Consider the following 26,686-nt stretch of genomic DNA (forward strand, 5'->3'; position numbering starts at 1 on the left):
AGGAAACTCATAGATCATCTTCTCCAATTAATTTATCTGACTGATAAAGAGAATGAGGTCCAGAAAAATAAAATGACTCGTCCAAGGTCACACAACCCGTCAGTTGCAAAGCCATGGCTACAGTCCAGGCCTCCAGGCTCTCCAGCAATGATGGGGCCTCCAGAGTACAAAGCCACTTATCATGTATGCCGTATTTACTCCTACGGTGCTGACAGGTCACCCTTTATCATTCATGATTCCTGATTATATTCTGGGCATTTAATTAGTATTTCAACCCATGCATAAGGTGGAGTCCTTGGGTGGTGCAAACAGTTAGATACTCAGGTGCTAATCCAAAGGTTGGAGGTTCAAGTCCACCCAGAGATGAGTCAGAAGAAAGGCCTGGCAATTACATCCAAAAAATCAGCCATTGAAAACCCTACAAAGCACAGTTCTACTGCGACACACGTGGGGCTGCCATGAGCTGGAATCCACTCCACAGTAACTGGTCACTGGTTATGCGTATGTATAGAATTAATTTAAATTTTAGACAAGCAAATAGATAAGAAAGATGTCTACATACTACAAGAGTAAATGTCAATCACACACACTCGTCCACCGAAAATTTCCTGAGATGAATGGTTTGAATGGTATTTTAAAATCATACGCTTACTTTTAACATGATTGATAAATAATGAGTTATCCCCGCACAAGACTGTAATCACATAAAAACATAATTAACTGAGAGCAGGTATAGCCCTTGGCATAAGAATTCCTAAGTGCCCCAAAAAACTGAACCCTACAAACACGCACTAGGATTACGAGATTCTCTTGCCTGACTCAAGACCTTTATTTTCCATTTAGACCTTAAAAATACGTACCTGATTGATTTGTCATCTCTTCTGAGGCTTAACGCTTATTCTGATGAACTGATACAGAGGTTTTAACAACTAACAGTGTGAGTGGGAGGGAAAATAATGCTTTAAAAAAAAAAAAAAACCACCTTTCTCATAAGCCAATGCCATGAAACTGCCCTTTCCTGAACATTCCCCTACTTTCAAAACCAAAATTCATCCTGAAATTTGAAACACTCCAAGAGCTCCTGGCCTCACACTTTCTGCTATCTCCCCTCTCTATATTCTTGTTTCTATCTTCATACTTCCTTTACCCATTCTTTTGCTCAAACATTCTGTATCTTCCCACGCCGCTCTCTATATCTCAAATAATTGTTTCCTGTTCGAATGCCTCCTTCAAATGTTTCTGAAATGCTCATGTCCTCCATGAAGCCTACCCAGAAAACCATTCTAGACTCGGACTGTTGGAAGAAAGGGCCCAAAAGACACATGAAATATAATCATTAATCGACAAATATTTTGATAAATTCAAACAATGGTCCTCCTGCACTTTTTGCCACAGAAGTGCCTAGAGTACAAGTGTTATGGACTGAATTATGCATCCCCACCCCCCCACCCCCCACCGCCAAAATATGCCCTGTAAATCCTAACCTCCATGTCTGTTGTTATATTCCCATTAGGAACTGGGTTGTCTTTGTTATGTTACTAAGGCAGGATTAGTGTAAGCTGTATTTTAAGTCAATCACTTTTCAGATATAAAAGAGATTAAACAAGTGAGCAAATAGGGAGAGGGGAAGAGAAATGCCAAGCACATGAAGACTGCCCAGGGGCAGATGCTCAAAACAGACGAAGACCTTCCTCCAGAGCTCCCAGTGAAAGAGAGCCTTCCCCTAGAGCCAGCATTCTGAATTTAGACTTCCACGCTCCTGAACTATGAGAAAATAAACTCCTGTTTGCTAAAGCCACCCACTTACAGTATTTCTGTTACGCAATACTAGATAACTAAGACAGAATTTGATACTGAAAGAGTGGGGTGCTGCTCTAACAGACACCTAAAATGTGGAAGTGGTTTTGGAATTGGGTAATGGGCAGAGATTGGAAGAGTCTTAAAGTGTCCAACAGTAAAAGCCTAGACTGCCTTGAAGAGACTGCTGGTAAAATAATGGATGTCAGGCAATTCTGAGGAGGGCTCAGAAGGAAGTGAGAAGAGCTATAGAGAAAGTCTCTTATCACCATGGAGAAAACACACTGTGCCTGCAAAGAAAGAATGCTATTAGAAACGCGGACACTATGTGCTTCTGATAAGGCTTTAAAAGAAAATGATGAACATGCAATTGGACAATGGAGGAAGTGTGATGCTTTTTATGCAGTGGCAAAGAACTTGTCTGAACTATGTTCAAATGTTTGGTGGAAGGCAGAACCTGCAAGTGATGAATGTGGATATCTGGCTGATAAGATTTCTAAGCAAGATCTGAAAGAGGCTGTGTGGTTTCTCCTTACCACTGATAGTAAAATGTGAGAGGAAAGAGATGCGCTTAAAAATGAATTGTGCAAAATGAAAACAGAACTTAAAAGATTTGGAAAATTCTGTTGTACGAACTAAGAATATGTGTCCTAGAATGGTCATCAAGGATGTGGCTACCCAATCTTTTGTTAAAGAGATTAAGCCCGTGACTGATGGATCTAACCAAGTCCCACAGCAGAAAAACCATTAGCTTAGACTGAAGGGGGCAGAGAAAGAATGCCTCCTGGAATTCTACAGCCAGGAAACAGGTCAAAGGAGACATCTGTTGTCCTCCAAGAAAAGAAAAGGACCATCCTGGAGCAGCTCAGAGATGAGCAGAACTGCTAGAAGAAGCAGGGGAAGCAGAAAACCCAGTGCCGTCGATAACCACTTCGCCACCAGGGTTTCCATGGGAAGCAGGGCCTTCTCAATTTCAATGGGTGGGGCTAAGGTCTCTTGGATCTCAAAGGGCGAGGCCATGGCCTCTGGGGTCTCAAAGTGTGGGGTAATGGCCTCCTAGGTTTCTAAGAGTCAGATCCTCACCAACTCAGTTCCAGAGTGTGGGGTTGCCATTCAGTTTGGCCAAGGGGATGGGGCCACGGCCCAAAGCTGAGGGGGTGGGGTTGCCATGCCCAAAGGGCAGAAGAAAAAGGCCTGCCAGGGCCAAAGAAGTGGGTTTGCAACTCAGATGGACGAGGAGAATGGGGCCACCCAAAGCCGAGGGAGCAGAGTTGCCATTCCAGCAGGCCTGGAAGACAGAGCTGAAGCCCAGAGCCCAGGGGCCTCCACCCAGAATCCAGAGAGCATGGCCAGAGCCTGGAGGGCAGGGCCTATTGCCTAGATGGTCTCAGAGAACAGAGGATTATTTTCCTCTGAGAGCTAATATAAACTGTTCTGCTGGGTTTTGGTACCCGTTATCCCTTCTTCCCCTCCAATTTCTCCCATTTGTAATGGAAATATATACCTGTGCCTGAGCCACCCCTGTGTTTTAGAAGCAGATAACCTGTATTCTAGATTTCACAGGTTCACAGATGAAAAGTTTTGCCCAAGCATGTAATATGCCTTAAGTCTCATGCATATTTGATTTAGATGAGATTTTGAACTGGGAGTTGATTTAAAACTTCTGGGATGATGTGATGGGTGAGTGTGTTTTGCACGTGACGAGGACATATATTTTTGGGAGCCAAGGGGTAAAATGTTATGCATTGAATTGTGTCCCCCAAAAATATGTGCTGTAAATTCTAGCCTGTATGCCTGAAGTTTTAATCACATTTGGGAACTAGCTGTCTGTGTTATGGTAATGAGGGAGGATCAGTGCGGGGTATATCTTGAATTAATCTCTTTTGAGATATAAAACAGATTAAATGAAAGCTAGCAAGCAGAGATGGGGAAGAGAGAAGCCGACCCTCATGAAGGTCACCCAGGAGCAGGAGTTCAGAAGAGACAAGGACCTTCCCCTAAAGCCAACAGAGACAAAAAGCCTTCCCCTAGAACCGGTACCCTGAATTTAGACTTGTAGCCTCCTAAACTGTGAGAAAATAAATTTCTCTTTGTTAAAGCCATTCACTTGTGGTATTTCTGTTATAGCAGCACTAGATAACTAAAACAACAGGGAATATTTCACTTGAGTTATTCTGACTAACCATACATCCATGAGGAGTTTAAATGTATTTAGAAATGCTCACACAAAAAGTGAAAATAACAGACCCAAGGTTACCCACCCGGCAACTGAGACTGAATTCCTAGCCAAGTGCAACGCTTGATTCATATGAGGACTTTCCCAGTCTATGAACTAGCACTTAAATTCTTATATTTCTTTTTTCATCCTTCTCCTTGTTCTTTCTTTCATTCTTTCGTTGGTTCTTTCCCACTTCCTCGCTTCTTTCCTATCATTATTCTTCTTAGCTAAAAGGGATGTTTCACTTAAATCCATTGCTCCTTCCTTGCCTTCCTAAAGAATCGAGGGTTTGGTTTTTTACTTTTGTTTTTGACTTTATCTACTTTAATGGTACCAAAAAAAAAAAATTTTTTTTTTTTTTTTTTTTTGCCTCTTTTGACCCTCCGAGAGAAACTTCTCGTCTTGGGTAAACACGAAAACAAAACAAATATTTTAATTGCCTTCATTTATGAAATGATGGCATTTCTCTCCTACTCAAAAGTTCATTTTCTCATGCGTGGGTGCACATGCGCGCATACACACAGAACATACACATATGCAAACACACTGAGTGCAAAAACTTTACAGCTTCCCTGCAGAATCTTGCAAAGCTCAACAGCTTATAGCTACTAAAAAGCTACCGAGAGGTTCCAAATGCTTAAAGTGAACATGTTTGAGGTTGATTCTGAAGTGTTTCTCAGGCGCTGAGAAATATTAAATTATGCATCAAAAGCAAACTTAAAAATATAACTCATGGTTTGGGGAAACCACAGTGAACTCGAATTGCTTCAAACTCTTAATCTGGTCCTGTTAGCTTACTTTGGATGGTCTAAACCCTATAGATTAGCAACTGAGAGTAGAATTTACCAAAAGTGTTAATCTTCCAAATTTAGTGTCTGTGTTGAGTGGCCCCCATTTGCTGAAAGAGCCCCAACTGACGTCTGTGGTCCTGGTGTAATTATTAATAGTGCCCCTTCATACTCTCAAAAGTGTCCCCGTTTGGATGGTGAGTTATAGGGTCTCCCCACCCATGAACTACTAATAGACTGAAATCCATTAGCCAAAAAATTTCCAATGTTACTTTGGGTCTAAAAGCACAATCTGGGTTAATATTTTACAATTCTTAGGGACAAAACCAAATGCTACATAAAAGAACACCTGAATAACATTTGAAGGGACAGTAAGAAGCCATATTTGGAGTGGCAAGTGACAGGCTTGAATCCAAGCAGCAGAAACTGGAACGCACCTGGGAAAGATGGAGTTGGTCAAATAATCAATAAATATTTATTGCTTGGACAACAAAATTCTGAGATTGACTGTAAGCATGGCTCCCTGCCAATGAAACTGGATCTATCACAACCTACACTACAGTACTACAGACTGATTCTTTCTGTATCTGTACAGAGGATATAAACTACACAATTTAAAAAAAGGAAAGCAGATAGGTACAGAGCTTCAGGAAAGTAGCCAAATAGAAACAACCCCTTTATACTAGTTGAAAAACATCCCCCAAAGTAAAAGATATCTTCGACCCAACTGAAAAAGTAGCTACAGACACATGGCAAGGAAAAATGACAGATTTGGGAATAGCCTTGACATTCCTAACCTTGAGTTAAGAAATATTAACAGCTGGAGGCACAGTGTAGACCTAGAGGATTGTGGACACAGAGGTAAATTCTATCAGAGATTCCATCTAAGCAGGGAGATAAGGCCAACATTTCATCTAAGCAGGGAGATAAGGCCAACATTTCATTACATAGCAGTTAGATAAAAACATGGAGACTATGTTGTTAATATAAAAACTCCTCTCTGATCAGTCTGTGTGCAAGAATCTTAATTAGTGATAGAAGAGCCAACACCTGAGCCAAGACAAGTGGCTAGAGGGCTGTGGGTGGCTGACAGACCTACCCGTAGAATTCCAGGGCTCTCCTTCCTTAGCTTGTGCCTTGTTAACCCCAAACAATGTGCCTTGACACATGAAATGGATTTAAAAAAACTAAATTTTAGAAAAGTAAAAACTTACTTGCTGCAGACACAGCAAACGTAGCTACCTATGACCTCTTTGTAAACCATATAAGAGACGCACTGCTTAGAGGGAAATTAAACTGCAACTGCATGAGGAAAGTCAACTAGCTGCTTGCTGATCTCCGTCTCTCATCATTCAGGCTGCGAGATTACATGCAGAGCAGTGTCAGCAAGGAATGGGGAGAACTGGGAGGCTCGGGGAGGATGTGATGCTGGAAGTGAACATAATTGCCTTGCCACCTGTGAGAGAGGGAAGGCCATCTGGAAGACACTGGGAAAACAAGAACCCCGGTCCTCCACTTCAGGACTGCACGAAAGCACTGCTCACCCCTTTAAGCATTCTCCTAAAGGAACACCTCTGGCTGGAGGCCCGAGTACAGCCCACGGAGGAGGGCCTACCCCCGGGCGGCCCGAACACTCAGGTCGTATGGGTGTCAGGCAGGGACAGTGGGGCGCCCCTTCACCTCCTGAACCCCCAGAGCACCAACCACCACTGCTCCAGAGTTGCTGAGAGTAACACAGCACCTTTGTTTGAGGTATAAGATGCCAACCAGAGCTCACCAGTTTGCAAGGAAGTTTCTAAAAGTGGGGCCTTTAGGCAAATTATGCGCACCTGGGAATATCATTTTCCTCATCTGAAAAATGGATAAAATAGCACCTTTCTTCCAGAACAGGTGTGAAGCTCTGCACACCCTGCAGACTCAATGCGTGTCTCAGGAACACCCCTCTAACTTCTGAATGGCGAGACCCTACCTGCTGTGTCAGCCAGTGGGACACCATCACGGTCATGGGACTCTCCAGGGGTTATTCACTCCACAAACCAGACAGGCGTTTGCAACTACACTGGCACTGTAACACTGCAGAGTTATCTGTGTTCTCCGATATGAAGGAAGCTTTCCAGAAAAATCCTGATCTACACTAACCAGCACTCGGCATTGCAGAGGGTTTGATAGAGCCCAGAGCACTGCAGGCTCTGGGAGGGTGACAACGGGCAGCTTTGTCTCCTAGAGGGATATGATGCTCCTACAGGGTGGTCTGGCCTCTTTAAGATTAAAAAAAGAAAAAAAAAAAGTTACACAGACAAGAAACAGCAATACAAACCACCCAAAAATGCAAGGAATGCAAGCTCTGCCAACCAAGTAAATAAATAAAATGTGAGATGCCTCATAATAACTGGACAAGATGCATTTCTCAACACTACAGAATTGAAAAACTCAACTTTTCCATCAGCCCTGCAAACATCCCCTTTGCCCCTAGTCTTGGTGGCCTTCCAGCTCTGAAGCCACACTGGCATCCTCCATCACCAAAAATAACTAACCAGTCCTTGTGCCTTCATGGTGGCAGTCAGGGCCTCAGATACTCCAACACTCTGACAGGTACCTGGCTCCCTGTGTGTTCTCAAGGGCACCGAGCGAAGCTGCATGACATGAGCTCTCAGGGAAGCAGGTGAAAAAGTGCCATTTAACTTCACTCCTCTTTCCTTCTCAAATAAGAAATCATGGGAGAGGCATAATGCAGCCATCTCCCCTTCTACACACTGCAAAGATCCCTGGAAATTCTACCCTAGATCATTTTTTTGTCGGTCTGTTTTTCAGTTAATTATTAAACAGAATTTATTATGGGCCAGGTACTGTTGTAAGCATTTCATGCTTATTATTTGATTGAATCCTCACACCAACTCAATAAGGTAGAACTATTACTACACTCCTTTTACCGATGCAGGAAATGGAACACAGAGAGATGGAGTCATTTGTCCAATGTCACACAGCTAGGAAGTGGCAGAGCTGGGATTCAAACCCAGGCAGGCCGGCTCTGGAGTCCCTGATGGTAACCAGGGGCTCTTCAGTCGCTAATGGAGCACGGTCAGTAGGAGTTTGCAAGCACAGTGATCCTAACAGCCTGGGCTCAAGACCAGCGGAAGCATCGAACCTCGGACTGTCTCTGCCTTCTTTCTTGTCCACACTGATGAAGACACAAAGACTGACCAAGCTGGGAAAGAGACAAAGCGTCTTTCCGACTCTAAGGTCAACATGGGTCCCCAGAAAGGCACCCGTTGCTGGGGTGGAAGGCCAGGGGAAAGGGGGAAGATCTGCTGCCAGTTTTTGTTCTTCTACCAAAAGCAAACAACCAGAATGAGAATGTGGGCTCTCCTCTGGGCATTACGCTCACCTCACCCAGAAGGTGTAGTAGAGAAGGAGAGGACAGACCAAGCGGCTTGGGCTTGGGAATGCACGTATTTGCTTTGGCATCCAGCCTCCGCCCCTCTCAGCAGGCTCCACACCAGGAGGGAACTTGATGGACGCTCAATGGCTATGACTGCTGTTAGCCTATTTAAGATCTGAAAACCCCGTTGCACTGTCGCTATCAAACTGGTATACTCCAGGTTACATGTACAAGGAAAATTCAATTCCAATGTTCTTTCAGGATATATGTTAATTTGGTTCTTAAAACTGTCAAAAATCCTGTGAGGTCTCAATACAGATGAGGTGGTGAATAAAGGTGAAAAAAGCTATTGGTCAGGCCCTAGTCACAAAGACAGGCAAATAACTCAGGTCTCTACTTTTTTTTTTTCTGCATCTCAGTGCTGACCCGGCCTCCACACTGTCTCCCTTTGGCTCTTATGTATTACAGGGGTAGGGGTATAGGATACACTGGTTTAATCATTTAAGCCACATAAGATCCCAAACTAGTTGTCTCCACACATAAGAAACAACACAACCCAAAGAAATAATTGTGACAAATATTTAAGTCACAGCTGTGGACACAAAGCCATGCCGTGAAAAGTTAAACTTTAAATATATGCCCTATATGGTCTGATGGGCAGAACAAATCCCTACTTAGCCAGGAGACTGTCCTTCCACCAACAAAAAGCAGGCAACACGGCCAATGTTTCCTCCTCCTTTGCACCTGCCAGCTTAAGTCTCAACTGAAGTTTCTTTGTCAGGCTTCTCAAAAGTAACATTGCAACATTACTCAACTTCACAAACAGGGATTCACCTCACTTCAGCCCCTGGCTAGCTGGATAATCTTGGGTAACTTGCATGCCCTCTCAGTGCCTCCACGTCACTTTCTGAGGTATGGGTATAACATTCACTAAACTTCCAGGAAAAAAAATTTAACGAAAACTTAGTCATCATATTCTAGATATATTTTCTAGTTTCTCAATTTTTCCCAAGATAGTACCAGTAATCAAATCCCATTACAATGAATAGCAGAAGACTGTTTAATTTTTTTTTGGCAAGTTGAAATTTTGTTATATTGAAGGTCACTTACAAAACCTGATCTATGGCTTGGAAACCTTTGTTGAAAGAGAGAGCCATTGTAAAAGTGCTTATTATAATGGAAGTGGACTGTGGCATTGGGCCTTACTGACCCCAATTTACAGATGGGAAAACTAAGGGAAGTTACTTGATCAAGGTTTATTTTTATCCATAATTGTAGTAATAGCACCATACACTCAAAATTTCTAATCCTTAATACTGAATTACACACACACACAAAGGCTGCAGCCGTTTAGCATGATCTAAAACACGTGTTGCCATGGGCTCTTTTTCATTACCAGCGAGCACAATACATCAGAGGTGTGCAAACTGACATATCCCCAAGATATTTCCCAGATGACCAAGTCTGTCTCTCCCCCCATAAACACACATATAAACAAGCCATTTGTAAGGAAAGGACCCACTAGCTGAGTTTATATCTTTGCTGGGAACCCTCCTTTCGCTTCTCCTATATAAGGTTTGAATCAATTGTAACAAACAGAACTTATTCTGGCTTCTTTGAACCCCCAAACGCAGCCACTGCAGCAGCCTCATTTCTGAACTGTGGCTGTAAGTGGCTGAAATGTCTCCACCGTTCTGCCTTCAGCCTTGGGACAAGAAACAAGCTTAGCTTCTTCATACTTAGCTAGACTGGCGCTGAATGTCAGGGGTCCAGGACAGGACAGGCCAATGTCTATTTAGCATTTCTAAAGGATCTCTGAAGGACAAGACATCAGCTTGGCTTGTGTGGAAAGCTTAAGCAGTTTAAGCAAGAGTTAAAATAAACCTTAAACTAAAAATGTTCCCTGAAGTTTTTATAAAGCCAAACAATAGCTTAACTAGTAAAGAATGCCTGCCCTAAGCACTGTGCTTTTTTAAGAACTATCTATATGGGATCAAATTGACAACAGCAACGCAAAAGATTAGATAGGAACCTTAGGGGGCAGTGAGTTTATGTTAACAGGGGAGGAACAACTCAGAAAACCAGGGTGAGAATGGTCGCACAACCAGAATGTAATCAGTCAGGATCACTGAACTGAACACGCAGAAATTGTCAAATTGATGTGTGTATATTCTCAACAGTAACAAAAACAAAGTAAATAAATAAAAGGTTAAAATAAGTGACTAATTATGGCAGAAGAGGCAGAGAACTGGTAGCCACAGGGAGCAGCAGCTACTTACTGACAATCAGATATAAGAGAGTAGCATGCTGCTGCAGTAAATTACGTTCAAGAATGCATCCTCTTCTCTCTGCAGCTCTTTACTTCCAAAATCACTCATCTCTAAGGATAGCTGGAGGAGCCCTGGTGGCTCAGTGGTTAAGAGCTCAGCTTCTAGCCAAAGGTCGGCAGTTTGAATCCACCAGCCGCTCCTTGGAAACCCTATGGGGCAGCTCTACTGTGTCGTATAGAGTCACTATGAGTCAAAAACAACTAGATGGCAAAGGGTTTGGTTTTGGTAAGGATGGCTGGCAGTTCCCAAATTCTAAAAGAAAGCGTCATTCCCTCTCAAACTGCATTTGTTCCAGGAATTCTGTAGAACAGGACTCTGTGAAACTGCTTAGCGCCAAAATGTGTCTAAGACAAAATGAAATTTCTCTCCTATCCCACTCCTCTTCAAGTCCTTACAAGTCAAAGAGTTTGGACACCACTGCAGCCAAAGACCCAAAGTCACATTTGGTACTGGGGTGTTTCCTCTCTTCTAACGTTGATACCAGAGGACAAATTTATGACAGATTAAAAACATGGGTAAAGCGAGGAACCTGCATCAATAAGGTCAGGACGTTTCCTGAAGTTAAAGGGATAATTTGTTAACCTCCCATCGCCTCGCCCTCAATGCAGAAGAGAGGATTTACAGGAGTATGGGGAGGCAAAACGATGTTTGAAAGTCTGCTCCGAGGCCGGTCAGTCAGACTGTCTCTCTGCTACTGCCCAGGACCAGGGGACACCGTGTCCGGCAACGATGCCCCCTGTGGTAGAATCCATCCCCTTTAATATGAAGAAAGCCAGAGGCTCCTCGCTCAATTGGAAAAGTGAAAAAGCTGGGATGAGGTTGCTGGAAATTCAATAAGCTTTTTCCCACTGCCCACGAAAACACAGCTGTAAAAACAAATACCCCCGAAACCAAGGGCCCCGGGCCACCAACAGTCCTCCTCCTGTCTCGCCCTCTCCAGCTGCCAACGCTGCCCGCTCCTGCACCACCACCGAGAGGAGCAGCTAAAGGGGAAAGCGGAGGGGACCGGGCTCCGGCCGCGAGTTGGGGCGGGGGCCTCGCAGTCACCACTCACCCGGGGAGGGAAAAAGCTCCAAGTCGACCTTCTCCGTCTTGATGATGGTGAGAGTTGGTTTGAGATCGACGGCCGCCTTCATGGTGCCAGCAGGAGCGGGACAGACGGAGTCAGAGCAAGTTTGTCGTTACAGCTGGTGTTTGTCTTTTTAATGGGGATTTGGAGCAGGGGCAAGGGGGCAAGGGGATCGGACTTCCTTCCCTAAATTCTCAAATTCCCACTAACTGCCCCGCGCCCTAACGGTGCGCGCCCTCCCTCGCTCCGGGGAAAGTTGGCACTTGGCGGCCCAGCGAGCGCGCTCCGGCCGGCCCGCCGCGCTCCGTCCCCCTTCCCGGCCCGTCCCGCGCCCTCTCCGCCGCGGCCCCGGGCAGGCAGTGCGCTCGCTCGCTGGCTGGCTGACTCGCCCTCGCCCGCGCTCTCCTCCTCCGTAGGGCGTTTCTCGGCGGCGGGCTCGGCGCGGGCTCCGCGCGCCCGGGGCGAGGAGATCCGCGGGGCGGGGCCGGGAGCGGGGCGGGGCCGGGGCGGCCGGGGCGGGGCCGGGCCGGGACCAATCGCCGCCAGCGGTCCCGGTGACAGGCAGGGCGGGCGAGCCCCGCCCCCCGCGCCCCGCCGTCGCTCGGGAGCCGCGCGGAGCCGGCGCCCAGCCCACTGCCGGCGGGCCGGGCGGGGACGGCCCCGAGCGCGCGGGGCTGGGGCGCGGAGAGGCGGCCTCGGCTGCTCTCGGGAAGGGCTGTCCGATTCTCCACGCATTCTTTCGGGCTTGGTCAGCCCCTCCCGGTGGCGGCATAGTTTTCCCAGTGCGTGTCCATCACTCATTCACAAAGACTGACACACAGGACGTGAGGCATGGGGACCGCGGGGCGTGCGTGCCGAGGCGCGGGGTCCGGCAGCCAGCGTCCCCAAAGGGCTCCGCGAAGTCTGGACTCCGGCGGGTGAGTGAGTCTGGAGTAGGCACCGCGTTTCTGGGGGAGCCTTCGGGGTTTCGGAGCCCACCCGTGTCATCCACCTGTACAGCAGTGGTTAAGAAATGACCGCAGGGGCGTCCGCATTCAGAAGCTTTGTGTCACTGCCCTTCTTCAGGACCAAGTCCAAGGCAGCCTTCTGGAGACCCCAAAACGAAGGCCCGTATTCCCAAATACTGTTGGGAGTCAGGGACGATGCCCCCAAACTAGAACCCAGTCACGTGCCTCCGTAAGTTTCCAGTTTACCCCACAGCAGTGGGTGAATGCAAAAACCCATTGCCGTCGAGTCCATTCCGATATTTCTCACATTATTCTTTCTCTAATCATATCACCAACTACCAAAGCTTCATCTTTCCCTTCATAGACTCTCCTCTACTAAAGCTAACAGCCCTCCCACTGCCACCAAAAAAGTCATGCAGAGGCTCTGTGGTTTTGAGTAGCATTTCCAGCAGCCATATGGAATCCCAGTGCATAGCCCCATTCCATTTGGGAACTCCAGACACTTCCGATAACACAACATGATCCCAGATAATTCAGGATTTGTCACTGATACATGAGTTATCATAACTGGAGATAGTTTATTTGAATTAACTAATGAACCGGTAGGTATAGAGGTGCGTACACAGACATACACAGACATAAATACGCTAGCGCCAGGCACTGAGACCCATGGTTGACTAATGTAAGTCTTCCTGAACAATCCCAGAAAAAGCTTTTTTAATAGTTTCCTGATGTCTGTTTTGATGTTGAACTCTCCATATGGCCTCTGATGACTTTCAATGCACCTGCTTGTCTTCACTGTAAGTCAGAATTGACTCCACCGTAATGGGTTTCTAACTTCATCAAAACCCAGTTTTGTCTCCTTGGAGCATTACTAACTTGCAGGTTCCCCACAGCAAATCAGGGAAAGAGCCAGGAATAGAAAATCAATCTCCGGCTCCTGGTTCAACCTCCACCTTACACCCCTCCTTCAGTGACCAGAGGAAAAGAATTGTATGGGATAGCCCTGATTTTTAAAGGAACAAAGACAGTTGCAATCCAGCTGTGTTTCCCAAAGGTATGAGAAAACAATGCTGGCCCCCAGATGACAAGAACAGGCACTTCTGATCCTGGGAAAATCTTGGGGAAACAGCTGATGAATTAATTGTGCATTTACACACCCAAATGAGCAACAAAGAAAAGGATCTTGAATCAGCCCTGTCTTACCATGAATGCATCAGTAGAAGAAGCGAGCAAATCAAGAGTTGCTTTGGGAAATTTTGTTTTGTTGATGTTTTAAGAAAATGCTGGTATTTTTTAATCCAAGTACTAGTACTTCTCTGTTTTCAAAGGAAGCTTCCTCTCAGAGTAAATCCTTTCTCTTTCTCCCCCAACTAGTCTCAACACTACTGCTAACATCCACCCAACTCAGACACTAAAAGAGCCCACCACCATTAAACCATAAACAGTTTCCACTCTAGAAATGAGAGGATTTATTCCTTCTAATTCTTTAACAGTTACAGCTTGACCAATCAATCATCCTTTTTCTAATCCAGCATAGGAGCTTAAAGGTACCAATGGCTACATTAAGGAATGAGGTCGGGCAGTGGTTAAGTGCTACAGCTGCTAACCACGAGGTCAGCAGTTCAAATCCACCAGGTGCTCCTTGGAAACTCGATGGGGCAGTTCTATTCTGTCCTATAGGGTCACCATGAGTGGGAAGTGACTTGACGGCAACAAGTTTGCTTTTTTTTTTTTTAAACGGAGGAGGAATGAGGAGCTAGCAGCCACCACAGACCTTCAGGAAAATTGCTTCTAGGCGATACTAATTATTGGTATTTATGCTACCAGAAGTTATGCGTCTAACCTGGGACCTTTTGAAACGTCACTTTGGACAAGGAGCATCAGTAATGATGAGTGAGGAAGGTCATGCGATGATGGTGATAGATGTGATAAATTATTGTCTGTGAATGAATACGTCTCGTCGGCAGAGTTAAGAAATTCACTTGAAAATGAAAGAGCATTAAAAGAGAAGGAAATGCTGCCTGGTCTTGTGCCATTCCCGTGCTTGATTGTGGATCGGACCATTGTGATCCATGGGCTTTCCATCGGCTGCTTTTTGGAAGTAGCTCTTCAGGCCTTTCTTCCTCATCTGTCGTAGTCAGGAAGCTCCGTTGAAACCTATTCAGCATTGTAGCAACACTCAAGCCTCCACTGACCAAAGGGCGGTGGCTCTGCCAGCGGTACACTGGTAGCAGTCGAACCCAGGTCTCCCTCATGGGAGGTGAGAATTCTACCACTGAACCACTGCTGCTTAGCTCAGAAAACTGGACTAAGTTCCCATACAGTCATTGAACATCCTTTGACTTTGATTTAGAAATCAAGTTAAACATCTTTTAGATGTTTGGGATATTGAACATTTCAATCAGGCGTTTCAGTGTCATACTTCATTAATCAGTTTTGATAAATGAAATTTGTATTCTCTTTAGGACACAAGCTAATATTTCTAAATGTGCTTATGGACTTCAAATGACGTTTCTATCTTACCGTATCCTAGAAAACAATGCCTAGCCCAGTGCCTGACACTTAACAGATGCTTAAATAAGTAGGTGTGGAACGGATGAACTCATAGCTTTCTGGTCACTGTGGGTTCCTACTTTGCCCCCAATCCTTTCTAATTCAAGGTTAAGTGAGTTTGATACGCTATGGCCTGTGGAAGCTGAACTCAAAAACTTCAGTGACTTGGCCTTTAGGTCTGTCCTTTGTCTCTCGTGGCAGCATAGAACCTCCATTCCCCAGCCTTTATGTTCACTCAGCTTCACTCATGCCTCAGTTTCCCCACCAGCAAAACAAGAGCAGTTTAGCCTTGCCTTCCATCCACTCAGGCAAGATGTTTCAGATCTATATCAGGAGGAATTCAACCAAGGAAATCTACTTTATTTTGCTTATAGTATGTGGAGCTATGGTGGTGCAGTGGTTAAGAGCTACGGCTGCTAACCAAAAGGTCGGCAGTTTGAATCCACCGGTTGCCCCTTGGAAACCCGTTGGGGCAGTTCTACTCTGTCCTGTAAGGTCGCTATGAGTCGGAATCCACTGGACAGCAATGGGTTTGGTTTTTTGTTTTGTTTTGTTTTTGTTTTTTCCTCATAGTGCACAAGTCTGGTCCTCATGCACTTGGGAGAAAACAGAATTGTATTTTTAAACATTCCTTAGACTTTAGCTAATTACATCCAGCCAAGTGCTTAAACTCCATAGGCTGAGAATGTCCTGTCAATAAGGGTTAAGAAAAGGCTGTTATGGAGGGGGAGCTATACGTTAATAACAGTTGCCTTTATACATGAATTTCTTCAAACACAGGGAGAATGTAAATGACATAAACTTTCTCCTGTATTTACACCCTGCCCCCTTTTTTTTCTCAACTCCTCCAACCTCAATTAAAAAAAAAAAAAAGCCAAAATACACCTAATTTAAAACAATCATTAAAGACAGATTCCCCCACCAGAAGGGTACCAGAGTAAGTTCTTTGTCTACTCCTAAATACGTAACTTCTCCAAACCAAAGAGTCTCTGAGTTTGAAGCTAGAATATGTTTTATTGAAGGTAGGTGCAAAAACATCCAGACCACTAACGGCTGATCGAGAAAGAGTTTATGACTCACAGATGTTAACTTACTGGTATAAATGTAAGATTTCAAAAAAAAAAAAGGTCCTCAATTAACAACCTGTTTGAGCTGCCTTTGTGGTCGTCTTTCTCAGAGAAACAGCAGCAGTCCCTGTCACATACAGAAACAGGGTTCCAAAGCTTAACTCTAAAGCTAGTAATTTCTGTGTGATGAGTTTAGTCAGTAAAAAGCATAGTGGGGAAGAAAAACACCTGGGGCTTCTATATCTACCATTATCAAGCAGCAATAAAGTCAAAAATCAGAGCTAGGAAGGAAAATTAAAATAACTCTTAATTAAATTTGGCTGCCAAAAGGCAGGAGGCCGTGGGGTGAGTTCAAGAACCCCAATCGGGATTCAGAACTGCGCTCCTGCTGACGGCAAGCTGGTCTGTGACCTCTCCATAGGCACTTAACCTTCCTGTGTCACAGCCCCTCGCTGTCTCAGGGAATAGAATCGCCCCAGCTCTCCCCACCAAGTAGCAGAGACTCATTACTTATTGTTTGGAAGGTACAATAAACAATGAGTGGTAAGAGAAGCTGCTGTGAGGAGGGAAGTGGGGGGGGACAGGGGGAGAGAGTAGGACTTGGGGGCCTCTTTGCACCTGGAAATCTCTATAAAAAAAGAGCATGGGCTCTGTAATCAGAGGGACTTCAAGTTCAAATTCTACGTCTACCAAATGACCAGTCCCGGGTGGTGCAGACGGTTTGTGCTCGACTACTAACCTAAAGGTTGGCAGTTCAAACCCACCCAGGGCACTGCAGGAGAAAGCCTTGGTGATCTGCTTCTGCAAAGGTTACAGCCAAGAAAACCCTATGGAGAAGCTCTACTCTGTAATGCATGGAGTCACCATGAGCTGGAATCAACTCAACTGCAGTGCGTTTGGATTTTTTTTTTTTTCTTAAGTCACTTAAAGGACTCCCTGGGTGGTGCAAATGGCTAACACACTCAGCTTCTAACCGAAACTTTGGAGATTCGAGTCCAATCAGAGACGCCTTGGAAGAAAGGTATGCCAATCTACTTCCAAAACAATCAGCCATTTAAAATCATATAGAGCACAGTTCTACCCTGACATACACAAAGTCCCCAGGAGTTGGAGTCAACTCCACAGCACCTGGTTTTTAAGTCGCTTGAACTCTCCCGAACCTCCCTGTGTAAAGTGGGGATGATAACAGCTCCCACCTTGGACAGCTGTTGGGAAGATTAAGTGAGATAACGCATGGGTAGTATTTTAGCGCAGTGTCTAGCTCAGGGGAAGTACTGGGTAACTGTTAAATCATGATTACTGTTATTAGATCCAGGTAGGTGCAATATGCAGGAAATCACTCCGATCTCTCTATGGCCATCCCTTTGCAGAGTAGCTTGGACCCTGTATTTACCTGAACTCCTTCCAGGGAGAGAAAGGGAGAACTAGCAAGTTTAACTTAAAGATCTCTCCAGGCCTCTTCCTCAGGTCCTGATTTGGGAGTCTGTCTGGTTTTGGCCTCTGCTGATGAATTCCAGGGCTCCACAATTAGAAAAAAAAAAACCTGCAGATTTGTATGAAGAGTCACAGAAAAACTTCAGTTCAAGTTCTGAAGGAAGATCACATTCATGGTACTTCTTTGGAGATCGGGTCCCTGGATGGTGCGAACAATTTGCACTCGACTACTAACTAAAAGTTGACAGTTCAAATCCACCCAGCAGCACCCCACTGGTGCCCCAGAAGAAAGGCCTGGCGATCTGCCTCCATAAGTGTTGTTGTTTGATGCTGTGGAGTCAATTAAGCCAAGAAAACCCTACGGAGCAGCTCTACTGTGTAACACATAGGGTCGCCATGCGTCAGAAACAACTCACTGACGAGTTTTTGGTTCTACAGATACAACAAATCTTAGGTCTCCAAGGCATGTTAGAGGTGGATAAAACTCTATGAGAAGCATTCAGGTCCAGCCCCTGCCACTTAGGAGTGAAGCAAACCAAGTTCAAGAGAGATAAGGTCATTCTCCCCAAGGCCACAGAGCTGGAGAAAGGCAGGCTCAGTACTAGGACCAGATCCCCCAGTTGCAGTACTTTCGGTGGCCTCTCATGTTTACAGGTATCACTTTGGCAGAAGTCACTGCCATTCTGCTTGGTGTGTCACCAGACACCCTTGCAACGCAAAGCAGGATACGGCATACATAGGAAATCTGGGTGATCAGACTCAACTTCTAGGGCTCTAATGCTGTTCCCTGTACTGTATGTATTGTCTTTGGCCAAGTACACTGCAGGATAACCACACTATCATTCCCTCTGGGAAGCAGCTTGGCATGGACTGGGAGGAGAAAAAAGGTCTGGGTTGGATCTATTGCTGTCTGCAGTTTCTTCAGACTATAATTATGAACCATTCAGCTGCATCTGCAGCCCCAACAATGTGGGATGGATTGGCCTAATTCACAGACCAAGCGACATTTTCAAATCCCCTAGTTTAGATATCATATATTCTTCCTGCAACAAATCAGGCTCCGCTCAGACAGAAAAAGGCCAGGAGCTGCCATTCAAGCCTACAGTGTTCCTCAGGCTTCCTCCATGTCCAGGGTCAGTTTGCCTCCCTGAAGCCTCCTGAGCATGTTTCCTGGAATTGTTGCTCCTGCCTCGCCCTGAATAATGCAGAATGCAGGCTACCATACAGGCCTTTGGGATCATGCAATTTGGATTCCAATTTAAGTTGTCCTAAATTGGCCTCTGGAGGAAGTAGCAGAGTGATGGCATTAGCACAGATGGCAAGAAGAACCAATGTGCTTTAATCACATGGCAGAAACAGAGGACCAGGCCTCTATAGAGGAGGGCCGTTCCCTGGGGAGCAGCATCCTGGCCCAGTCCCCAGGCCACAGGTGGCTGCATCTGGATGGAAAGCTAAGGCCTTCCTCTGACTTTTACCTGGCTTTTCTCTTGGGTTCCAAAGATAACACCCAATTCCAAAACATATGTTCTCTGCAATTGTTGTTTGAATTTTTAATTAAGATAATTTCATTGTGGAACCTTTCCTCTCCCCCTTCCCTCTTTCATTTTGAAATGCCAAGGCAGTTGCCCCAAAGGACTAGCATTTACCACCCTAGAGATAAAGGAGCAGAGATGGGTGGAGAGTCAAGCAAAGGAAGCAGATAACACTAGAAGAAAAAAATAGCCTGGCAGGAAAAGGGACGATAATACAGGAGTACAGGAGGAAGCAGGAGAAGGGGCCTCCTCTGAGGACAATGGAAGAGTTAGGGAAGGAGAGAAAAGAGGGAGGAAGAGTCACAGTGGTTTTATGTTCCTCTTATGCAGAGGACCTAAATCCCCAAGATTCCAAAATGGAATTAAGGCCTAGTAACTTAGTATCTTCACAGAGCCAATTCAATAATCCTCCCTGGCCAATGGTCATGGAACTGCAATAGAACAAGTCAATGGGAGACCCCCATGCTGGAAGAGCAGCAAAAGACACAGGGTGGAAGGGAAATGAAAGGGTCTCATGAGGTCGCAAAAGATGCAAGGGATGGTCAAGCTGAAAATCCACACAGACACAGAGAGTCTTTCTCAGCCTCTTCCCTACAGGGACATTTACTACTCGTATGCAGAGAATTTTCCTGTCTCAGAAGCTTTCACCCTATCTGCACAAGCAGGATCAGATTAACCAGTAAGCAAGGTACGCACGGGCTTAATTGTGTTTACGTACTACTCTATTTTTTTTTTTTTTTTTACTACTCTGTAGTGTGCAGGTGAAATTGTGCGCTACGGGGTAGTAAGTAAGCACAAGTAAGCCCATGCGTACCTTGCTTATTGGGTAACCCGTCCCTGCCCATAGGTACCTCTTTCCTGCCTGGCAGTCTGAACACGTCCCTACTATGAATTTGAATATGTGTATCTGTCCCCTCCACTCCCTGAAGGCAGTGAGCAAGTGTTCGTCATTAGTATAACCCCTGGTGTTTAGTTCAAGATAACGGAGGCTCAGTAAATTATGTTGAACAATCTAATTAATAAATATATAACTTCATAACTTCCCAAATATGAATACCCATAGGAAAATAAAACTCAGATATCAGTAATTTTTTTTTTTTTTTGGTCTAACGTGAGACTCAAAAATTTCTCAAAGTTTAAGACTACAGAGCTAACCAAGTGACTATTTTCCAACTGAAAAGGTCTTTATAAAGTTTTAGTCTATTTTTCCCATCTCCCTGCTCCCATCTCCTTGAAGGAAAGTGTTGCCTACGGTCAGCATATTCATTTTCTTTTTTATCTGAATATATATGGGTATAGCTACTTATGAAAACTGGCATTTGGTGTGCTCCAAAGCAAACAAATTGTTTAGTCTTAACATTTTATACAGAATATAGTTTATATTTCTCAGACTGCTGCTCAGAAGTAATCTTCAGGAATTTCTCAACTTCAAGTTTAATCTTTTATTTCACTGATTGCCATAAAGGTAAAGAAGTAAAATTTCTAAATATATTATTAGAGAGTATATAAGGGAAAGACATGGAATGAACCCAACTTCCACCAGCTTTGTAAAGAATAGACTTTAAATATATTACACGGGAAACCAGTGCCTGTTATAGTCAGCTCCACTTTCCCCATTTGTATTAACTGGTCAGGTCCTCAGAAGCAATGCATCCTGGAATGTCTCCTGCCATAGGGGCATCCCCTGCAATAGGAAGGGGATGGGTGGGGAGCGGGAATGGGTGAGAGGATGGAGACAGGGCGAGAGTGGAGCTGGGAATGAAGAGGGCAGGGAGAGTTAACCGAGCTGCTGTGACTCAGCAGGTGGCACAGAGACGTAACAAGAAGGCCTACCCTCTCTTGCCGGCTGGATTGTGCTAGACGACTACTCCCTGCACTTCGTTATTTCTATTTGATAATGGATAACCAAGATACTGCAACTGAAAAGCTGGCTGATCTTAAATTGCAGAACCCCAGGAAAGAACGGGCTTGGTCAGGGTCCATCCTTGCTGCTGAGCTGCAGTGAGGAGCACAAACATGCATCGTTTTACACCGCTTCCTCCATTACTGGGTCCGTGTAACAGTTCCAAGAAAAACTGAGCGCGTCACCTTGAGAACACCTTACCGTCTACCTGGAGCCAGTAAAGCCGGCATTCCTGGAGAGCGTCATTGCAGTTATCTACAAACATCCCCGTCAGGGATCAACTCCTGCCTCACCTTAAGGTCGCTTCTCTGAACAACATGACTGTGCTCTAACGAATCACTATCAATCGTACCTTGGCCAATGTTAAGTCCAGCAGCAGAGGATTGGAAATACACAGCCCTTTGTAAATTCCTGTGCTATTTCAAACCTCTTCTTTTTTACACTCTCCTGAAAAGTACGCACAGCATCTCCATTTTGTGAATACGTTGGAACATAAATCCATAGGACAATAGAATTTAGAATTTACTGAGAACCAAACACGCCTCTGATGTAAAGTTGACAGATGAAGACAACCTCTAGAAGGGATCCATCAGCTACTCTGGGATTTCGGCTCACATTTAATTCTCTTTTCTTGAAGGCCCAAAAATGATGAAGTCTTTTTTTCATTTACAAAAAGCCAGCTGTGCTCCGTCCACGTTGTGTATCATGGCTTGGGGAGAAGCTGGAATATAGTGGACAGTCGGGAGATGACACCTGAGGTGGAACAGACCCCAGCTCACGTCTCTTCTGTCTGGGCTGGTTCCCGCATCATAAAACCCATTTTTCTTCCTTTGAGTTGGTGAAGAGGAGAGAAGCAAACTTACATGTGTGACGTGCAAAAAGATACCATTTAATCAGCTAGGCCAGGGAAATGCTTTCAGGTCTTCAGGGTTGGAAATGATAGGTAACGTGGAGAATTAAGAAAGTAGAAAATAGAGAAGCTCTTTCTTAATGGAAATCTATTTCATCAGATTGAACAGAAACGTGTGTTTTTTTCCCAGATTGGGAAACCATCTTGAAAGACCTCATCACAAAAAGGCCTTGGGTGGAAGAGTCACAAGGGACCCGTTGGGAAGGGAAGGGAGGGAGGTGCAGCTGGGTGGGGAGCTGGCAGTAGACTGTGGGAGGAAAGAACAAACGGCAGGTCAGCTCTCTTGTGGCAGGTTCCCAGGAGAGAACCCTTTCCAGGAATTAAAAATTCTAAATAATGTTGAGAATTTTTAAAAATCAAAAAGATTATGGTCCTTTCTTTTAGGGAATTCCACAGCATTGAGAGAGACCAGATGGCTGGTAACAAGGCCCACCTACGTCCTGGCTTTAGTAAGTTCACTCTTCTCTGGTGGAGAGAATTTTTTGGAATTGAATTGAATTAAGATTTAGAAGTAAGGACACAATCCCAAATAAATGTTCCTGCTCCCAAATAGCCCATACAAAGGCCGGCAGTTTCTTACCAAATGGACTGTCAGGCTTTGGTTACAGAATGCACTTAAATTCTAAAACAACTGGGGAGGACGTAGTGGTAGGTTAGAGCACAAGCTGTGGCAGCTGGCATCTAAGTTCACCTTGGAGCTTAGCCACCCTCCAGCTTTCAGTCCTTCGGCCTCAAAACACCTGGATTTCTTCATCTGTAGATTCTTTTTTTTTAGAATGGAGCTAACAACTGTGCCCTGTTCAGAGTTGAGCGGAGTATGAATTGAAATGATGCAAAGTGCTTTGCATCATGCTTGATGCAGCATGGTCATTCAACAGCCCTTAGCTATTATTATTAATTTAGAAAAAAAAAATCAGAATTGTGATTTCCTTAGTGAGCATAACATTTTCCTGGAAGTAAATCAAAGCTGGGGTGTATGGTGTTATCACAAAGAGATTAGGAGATGGGGTCCCCTCTTGGTGTGTGCCATTAAAATCATGATATAATAATAGATCATTTTAGACCTGAATATGAAAATCACACAAATCCTGATACTATCCACCTCAGATGAAGGAGGCTACAATTCCCATTGTACAGACGTGAAATAAGGTTATAGAAGCGCTAACCATATGCTCACAGTTACATTACAAATTAGGGGCAAAGACAGAAATATGTACTCTCTATCACTCCTTCGGGAACCCTGGTGGCGTAGTGGTTAAGTGCTACGGCTGCTAACCAAAGGGTCGGCAGTTTGAATCCTCCAGGCGCTCCTTGGAAATTCTATGGAGCAGTTCTACTCTGCCCTATAGGGTGGCTATGAGTCGGAATCGACTCGACGGCACTGGGTTTGGTCTGGTTTTGGGTTTTAGCACTCCTTTTCCAATACTGGATTTTTCCCTTCGGGTTGCAGTTTGGTACTCATTCAATGATTTTGTATAACCTGAGCAAAATAAAACCTTCTCAAGCAACGGGCCTGACCATGTGGCTTTCAAGCGGGGCAGTAATTTAGTATAATCCAATGTACTGTTCAACCCATGCCCGTTACTATGCCTCTTGCGACATCCCCTCAATCAGACCCTCACGGGGTTGCAGAGCATTGAATTCGCTTCCCTGAACTCTTTCCTTATATCATCCCACCTGGGCTGTCTCTTTTTCTGACAGCCAAGTTCTCTAACAGCTTGACGAGTGCTGTAAGCCTGAACCCCTAGCCATATCTAATCGTGCCATCACGTCCATGCCTTTTCCTTACAGAGTTCTGGACCAGTGTAGCACTCCCTCCAAGCTTGGACATCCCTCCAGAAAGCAGCTAGTCTTTCATTGCCACCTGGAACAAATGAAGCATTTACTTGCTGGTGTCAAATACATGTGCTGACCAGTTGCCCAGAAGCACCCTTGGGAAAGGTATCTCATGTTATCCCCTACCCTGAGCATCAGAACCACTGTTGCTCTTAGTATTGCCCTCTAGCAACACACATGTTGCTATTTAGGGGCATCAGCTACGTTAATTTGCATTCTGCCACTGCCAGAGCCTGGCACCTGGCCACGGGTGGCTGGCTGGCAGCATGGGGCACAAAGTCTCCTCACTAGATGCCCACTCCATTTTGGTAAGATAAATGCCATATCGTTGGGATAACAGACTTAATTGGCTTTCTGGGGGTGTTTTGTTAAGTCACTGCACCTCATCTCCAAGTTGGTTAAAGTACAGCTTTGCCCTTTCCAAGGAGGAATTCCTCCAATGTGCACAGGGCTGGGTCTTCTGCTCTCCTTTTTTTTTCTTTTTTTTTTTTTAACCAGTGACTTTGGGGAGGTTTGGGCACTGATCCTGCATTCACAATACTGTTCTTGTTCTTCTTTTCTCTGCAGGGCAGCCTTGAATAGCTCTGTCTAAAATTATAAGCAGGGGCAGCCCTAGGCTCCAAGAGATCAGAGCCGTCATGCTGGGCCGGAACAAAGACCCTGCTTTTTCCCAACAATTAGCCCTGCAAAAAGGACATCTATCTCCCTCTATTAAAACCACCACGTGCCTTCAAGTCAGCCCATTGTAAAGCTAATTAAATAACACGCCTCTCTCCCCATGCTGGTCTCCTGATTAACTTTCCTCTGTCCAAAAACCTCTGCAAAGAGCCTAGAGATAGACAGGCCAATGTTCCAAGTCCCCTGCGTCCCCCATCACCAATTGCAAGCAGTTAGTTGAAAAGCCACCCTCATCAATAGTGTGGAGTTTGTTCATGCATCATGCACTAGTCACCAGTAGCTCTGCCTCTTGTCACTTCTAGTTCACATGGACAGATAAAATTTGTATTATTTTAAAAATAAGTCATTTGGAAAAGCAAAAGTTTCTGTCAAGACAGAAAATCTTTGGTGGGAATCCACCCACCTCACAGTGGGAAAGTGCTGCAGTTGAGAGCATTTGTCAAGGACTTTCACAAAGGATGCGGAGCCAGGGAAACAAGATGGCCAGAGGCAGTTCTCCACTCTTTGTAGATGCACTCAGACCCCTGTGAAAGATGGAGTGCAACTTCTTAGAAGGGCGGTATGTAGGAAAGCGGAGATAAAATAAAACATTTCAAGCAAGTTTTTTAAAATATGTTGCAAAAATATCATGCTACCCCTCAGGTTAAATTCCTTCAAGAAGATAAAATCCAGTTTATAGCAAAGACCTTTAATGATTAGCATCAGTCCACCTTTAAGCCAGTGGTGCAAACAGTTAAGACACTTAGCTGCTAATCAAAAGGTTGGAAGTTCAAGTCCACCCAGGGGTACCTTGGAAGAAAGGCCTGGTGACTTACTTCCAGAAGATCACAGCCATTGAAAACCTTATGGAGCAGTTCTACTCTGACACACATGAGGTTGCCACCAGTCGGATCTGACTCCACAACAGCTGGTTACCTTTCAGCTGCATTTCACCTTCTTTCCTGCAGAGGCACCCTGCTCGCCAACATCCTGGACTTGTTGGTATTCGTTTAACAAACCTAGTGGTTTGTTTTTTTTTTTTAGTGGTTTACACTTTTGGGAACTTTTACGGGCTGATCAACGTGTGCCACTCATTCCTCAAAACTCAGCAGCAAGCATCGCCTTCCCTGTGAAGGTTTCCCAGACCAACCCAGATAAAATCAGGCACTTCGTCCTCTGAGCCCTCACAACACATTCCCTTCAAGTCAGTACATACAGGCTTCTAGTCTAGCACTTAGTACATTGCTGAAATAATTCAGGCTCCTCAAGGGCAGGAACGATATTCCATTCAAATTAGAACCTCAAGCTTAAAACGCTTAATAAGTGTTAAAAGAATATGCTACTGAATAAATGAGCAAGTGAATGAAAAAGGATGTATGAATAAATAAATGAATGAGTGAAAGGAACCACTCTTTCATATTAACTGTGATCCGGGATGGTACATTCAGGTCTGCTTCCAGCTTCACTACAGATGGCTTCAAATGCTTAGAAAAGGCTATCATTTTATAATTTGGTTTTCTCCATTTAAAATTATTTCAGATTTCATACACACGCACACACATACACACACACACTTATACAATTTTTTTTTAATAACAAAAATGGAAGGTGACCAGATCAGTCATTTTCTAAATACATGCAATAGTTCTAGAGCATAACTTTTCCAACCAACACCAGTCTGAGGTTTCTAGTTCATTTACTCTTTAGACCATACAAACCTCTCCTACAAAGTGTTTTTGAAAAGATCCACCAGTCTTCTTGGACATCCATACAGATGAGTGGATGACTAAATCATAAAGTAATCCCATATACAATTTAAGTTTCCAACGAAATACTCTTGGGCTTCAAAATTAGCAGGGAAAAAAAAAAAATTAAGGCACTTGGCAAAATAGATTTTGAGCTCTGCCAAATCCCCAAGCAGCCAAAGTCACTGAATGATTTCCATCCCTAAAACATAAAGCCTTGTAGCAAAAGTCACTGTCTGATGATTCTTGTGTAATTTCAATGCTGGGCTTGATGACATTTGGGGTCAGTTCTTCCTTGGTGTTTTTTACCATCACAATCTCAACTTAAAACAATGTGTTTTCCTAGCTAGTTGAGGGTACCTTCCATATAGACAGAGATGTCAAGGAAAAACGAGACAGAGAAAGAGTCCATGAGCATGCCACAGTAAGTAATCCTGTCAGTAGAGACCATGACCTCCAACATGATACTAAGAGAGAAAACACTGCCATTCATTTAGCAGTCACTTTGTTCTGGCAAG

At 44.7% G+C, this 26,686-nt stretch overlaps 1 protein-coding gene and 1 long non-coding RNA gene across 3 annotated transcripts in view; one reads left to right on the plus strand and one right to left on the minus strand.

Moving 5' to 3' along the window:
- Positions 1–11,845, minus strand: part of ETS1 (ETS proto-oncogene 1, transcription factor) — a 72,910-nt gene extending 61,065 nt beyond the window's left edge. For both annotated transcript variants that reach the window (XM_049857670.1, XM_049857669.1), the window contains exon 1: positions 11,567–11,845. In XM_049857670.1, coding sequence (XP_049713627.1) covers positions 11,567–11,648 — 82 coding nt within the window. In that variant the 5' untranslated portion in view covers positions 11,649–11,845. The remainder of the gene's footprint in view (positions 1–11,566) is intronic.
- Positions 11,846–12,226: 381 nt separating this feature from the next.
- Positions 12,227–25,411, plus strand: LOC126061239 (uncharacterized). Its single transcript, XR_007513719.1, has 3 exons — positions 12,227–12,498; positions 23,722–23,871; positions 24,334–25,411. It is a non-coding gene; the product is annotated as an uncharacterized LOC126061239 (long non-coding RNA).
- Positions 25,412–26,686: the final 1,275 nt, after the last annotated feature.

This window comes from Elephas maximus, chromosome 17 (assembly GCF_024166365.1).
Source record: "Elephas maximus indicus isolate mEleMax1 chromosome 17, mEleMax1 primary haplotype, whole genome shotgun sequence".
Classification (NCBI taxonomy): Eukaryota; Metazoa; Chordata; class Mammalia; order Proboscidea; family Elephantidae; genus Elephas; species Elephas maximus.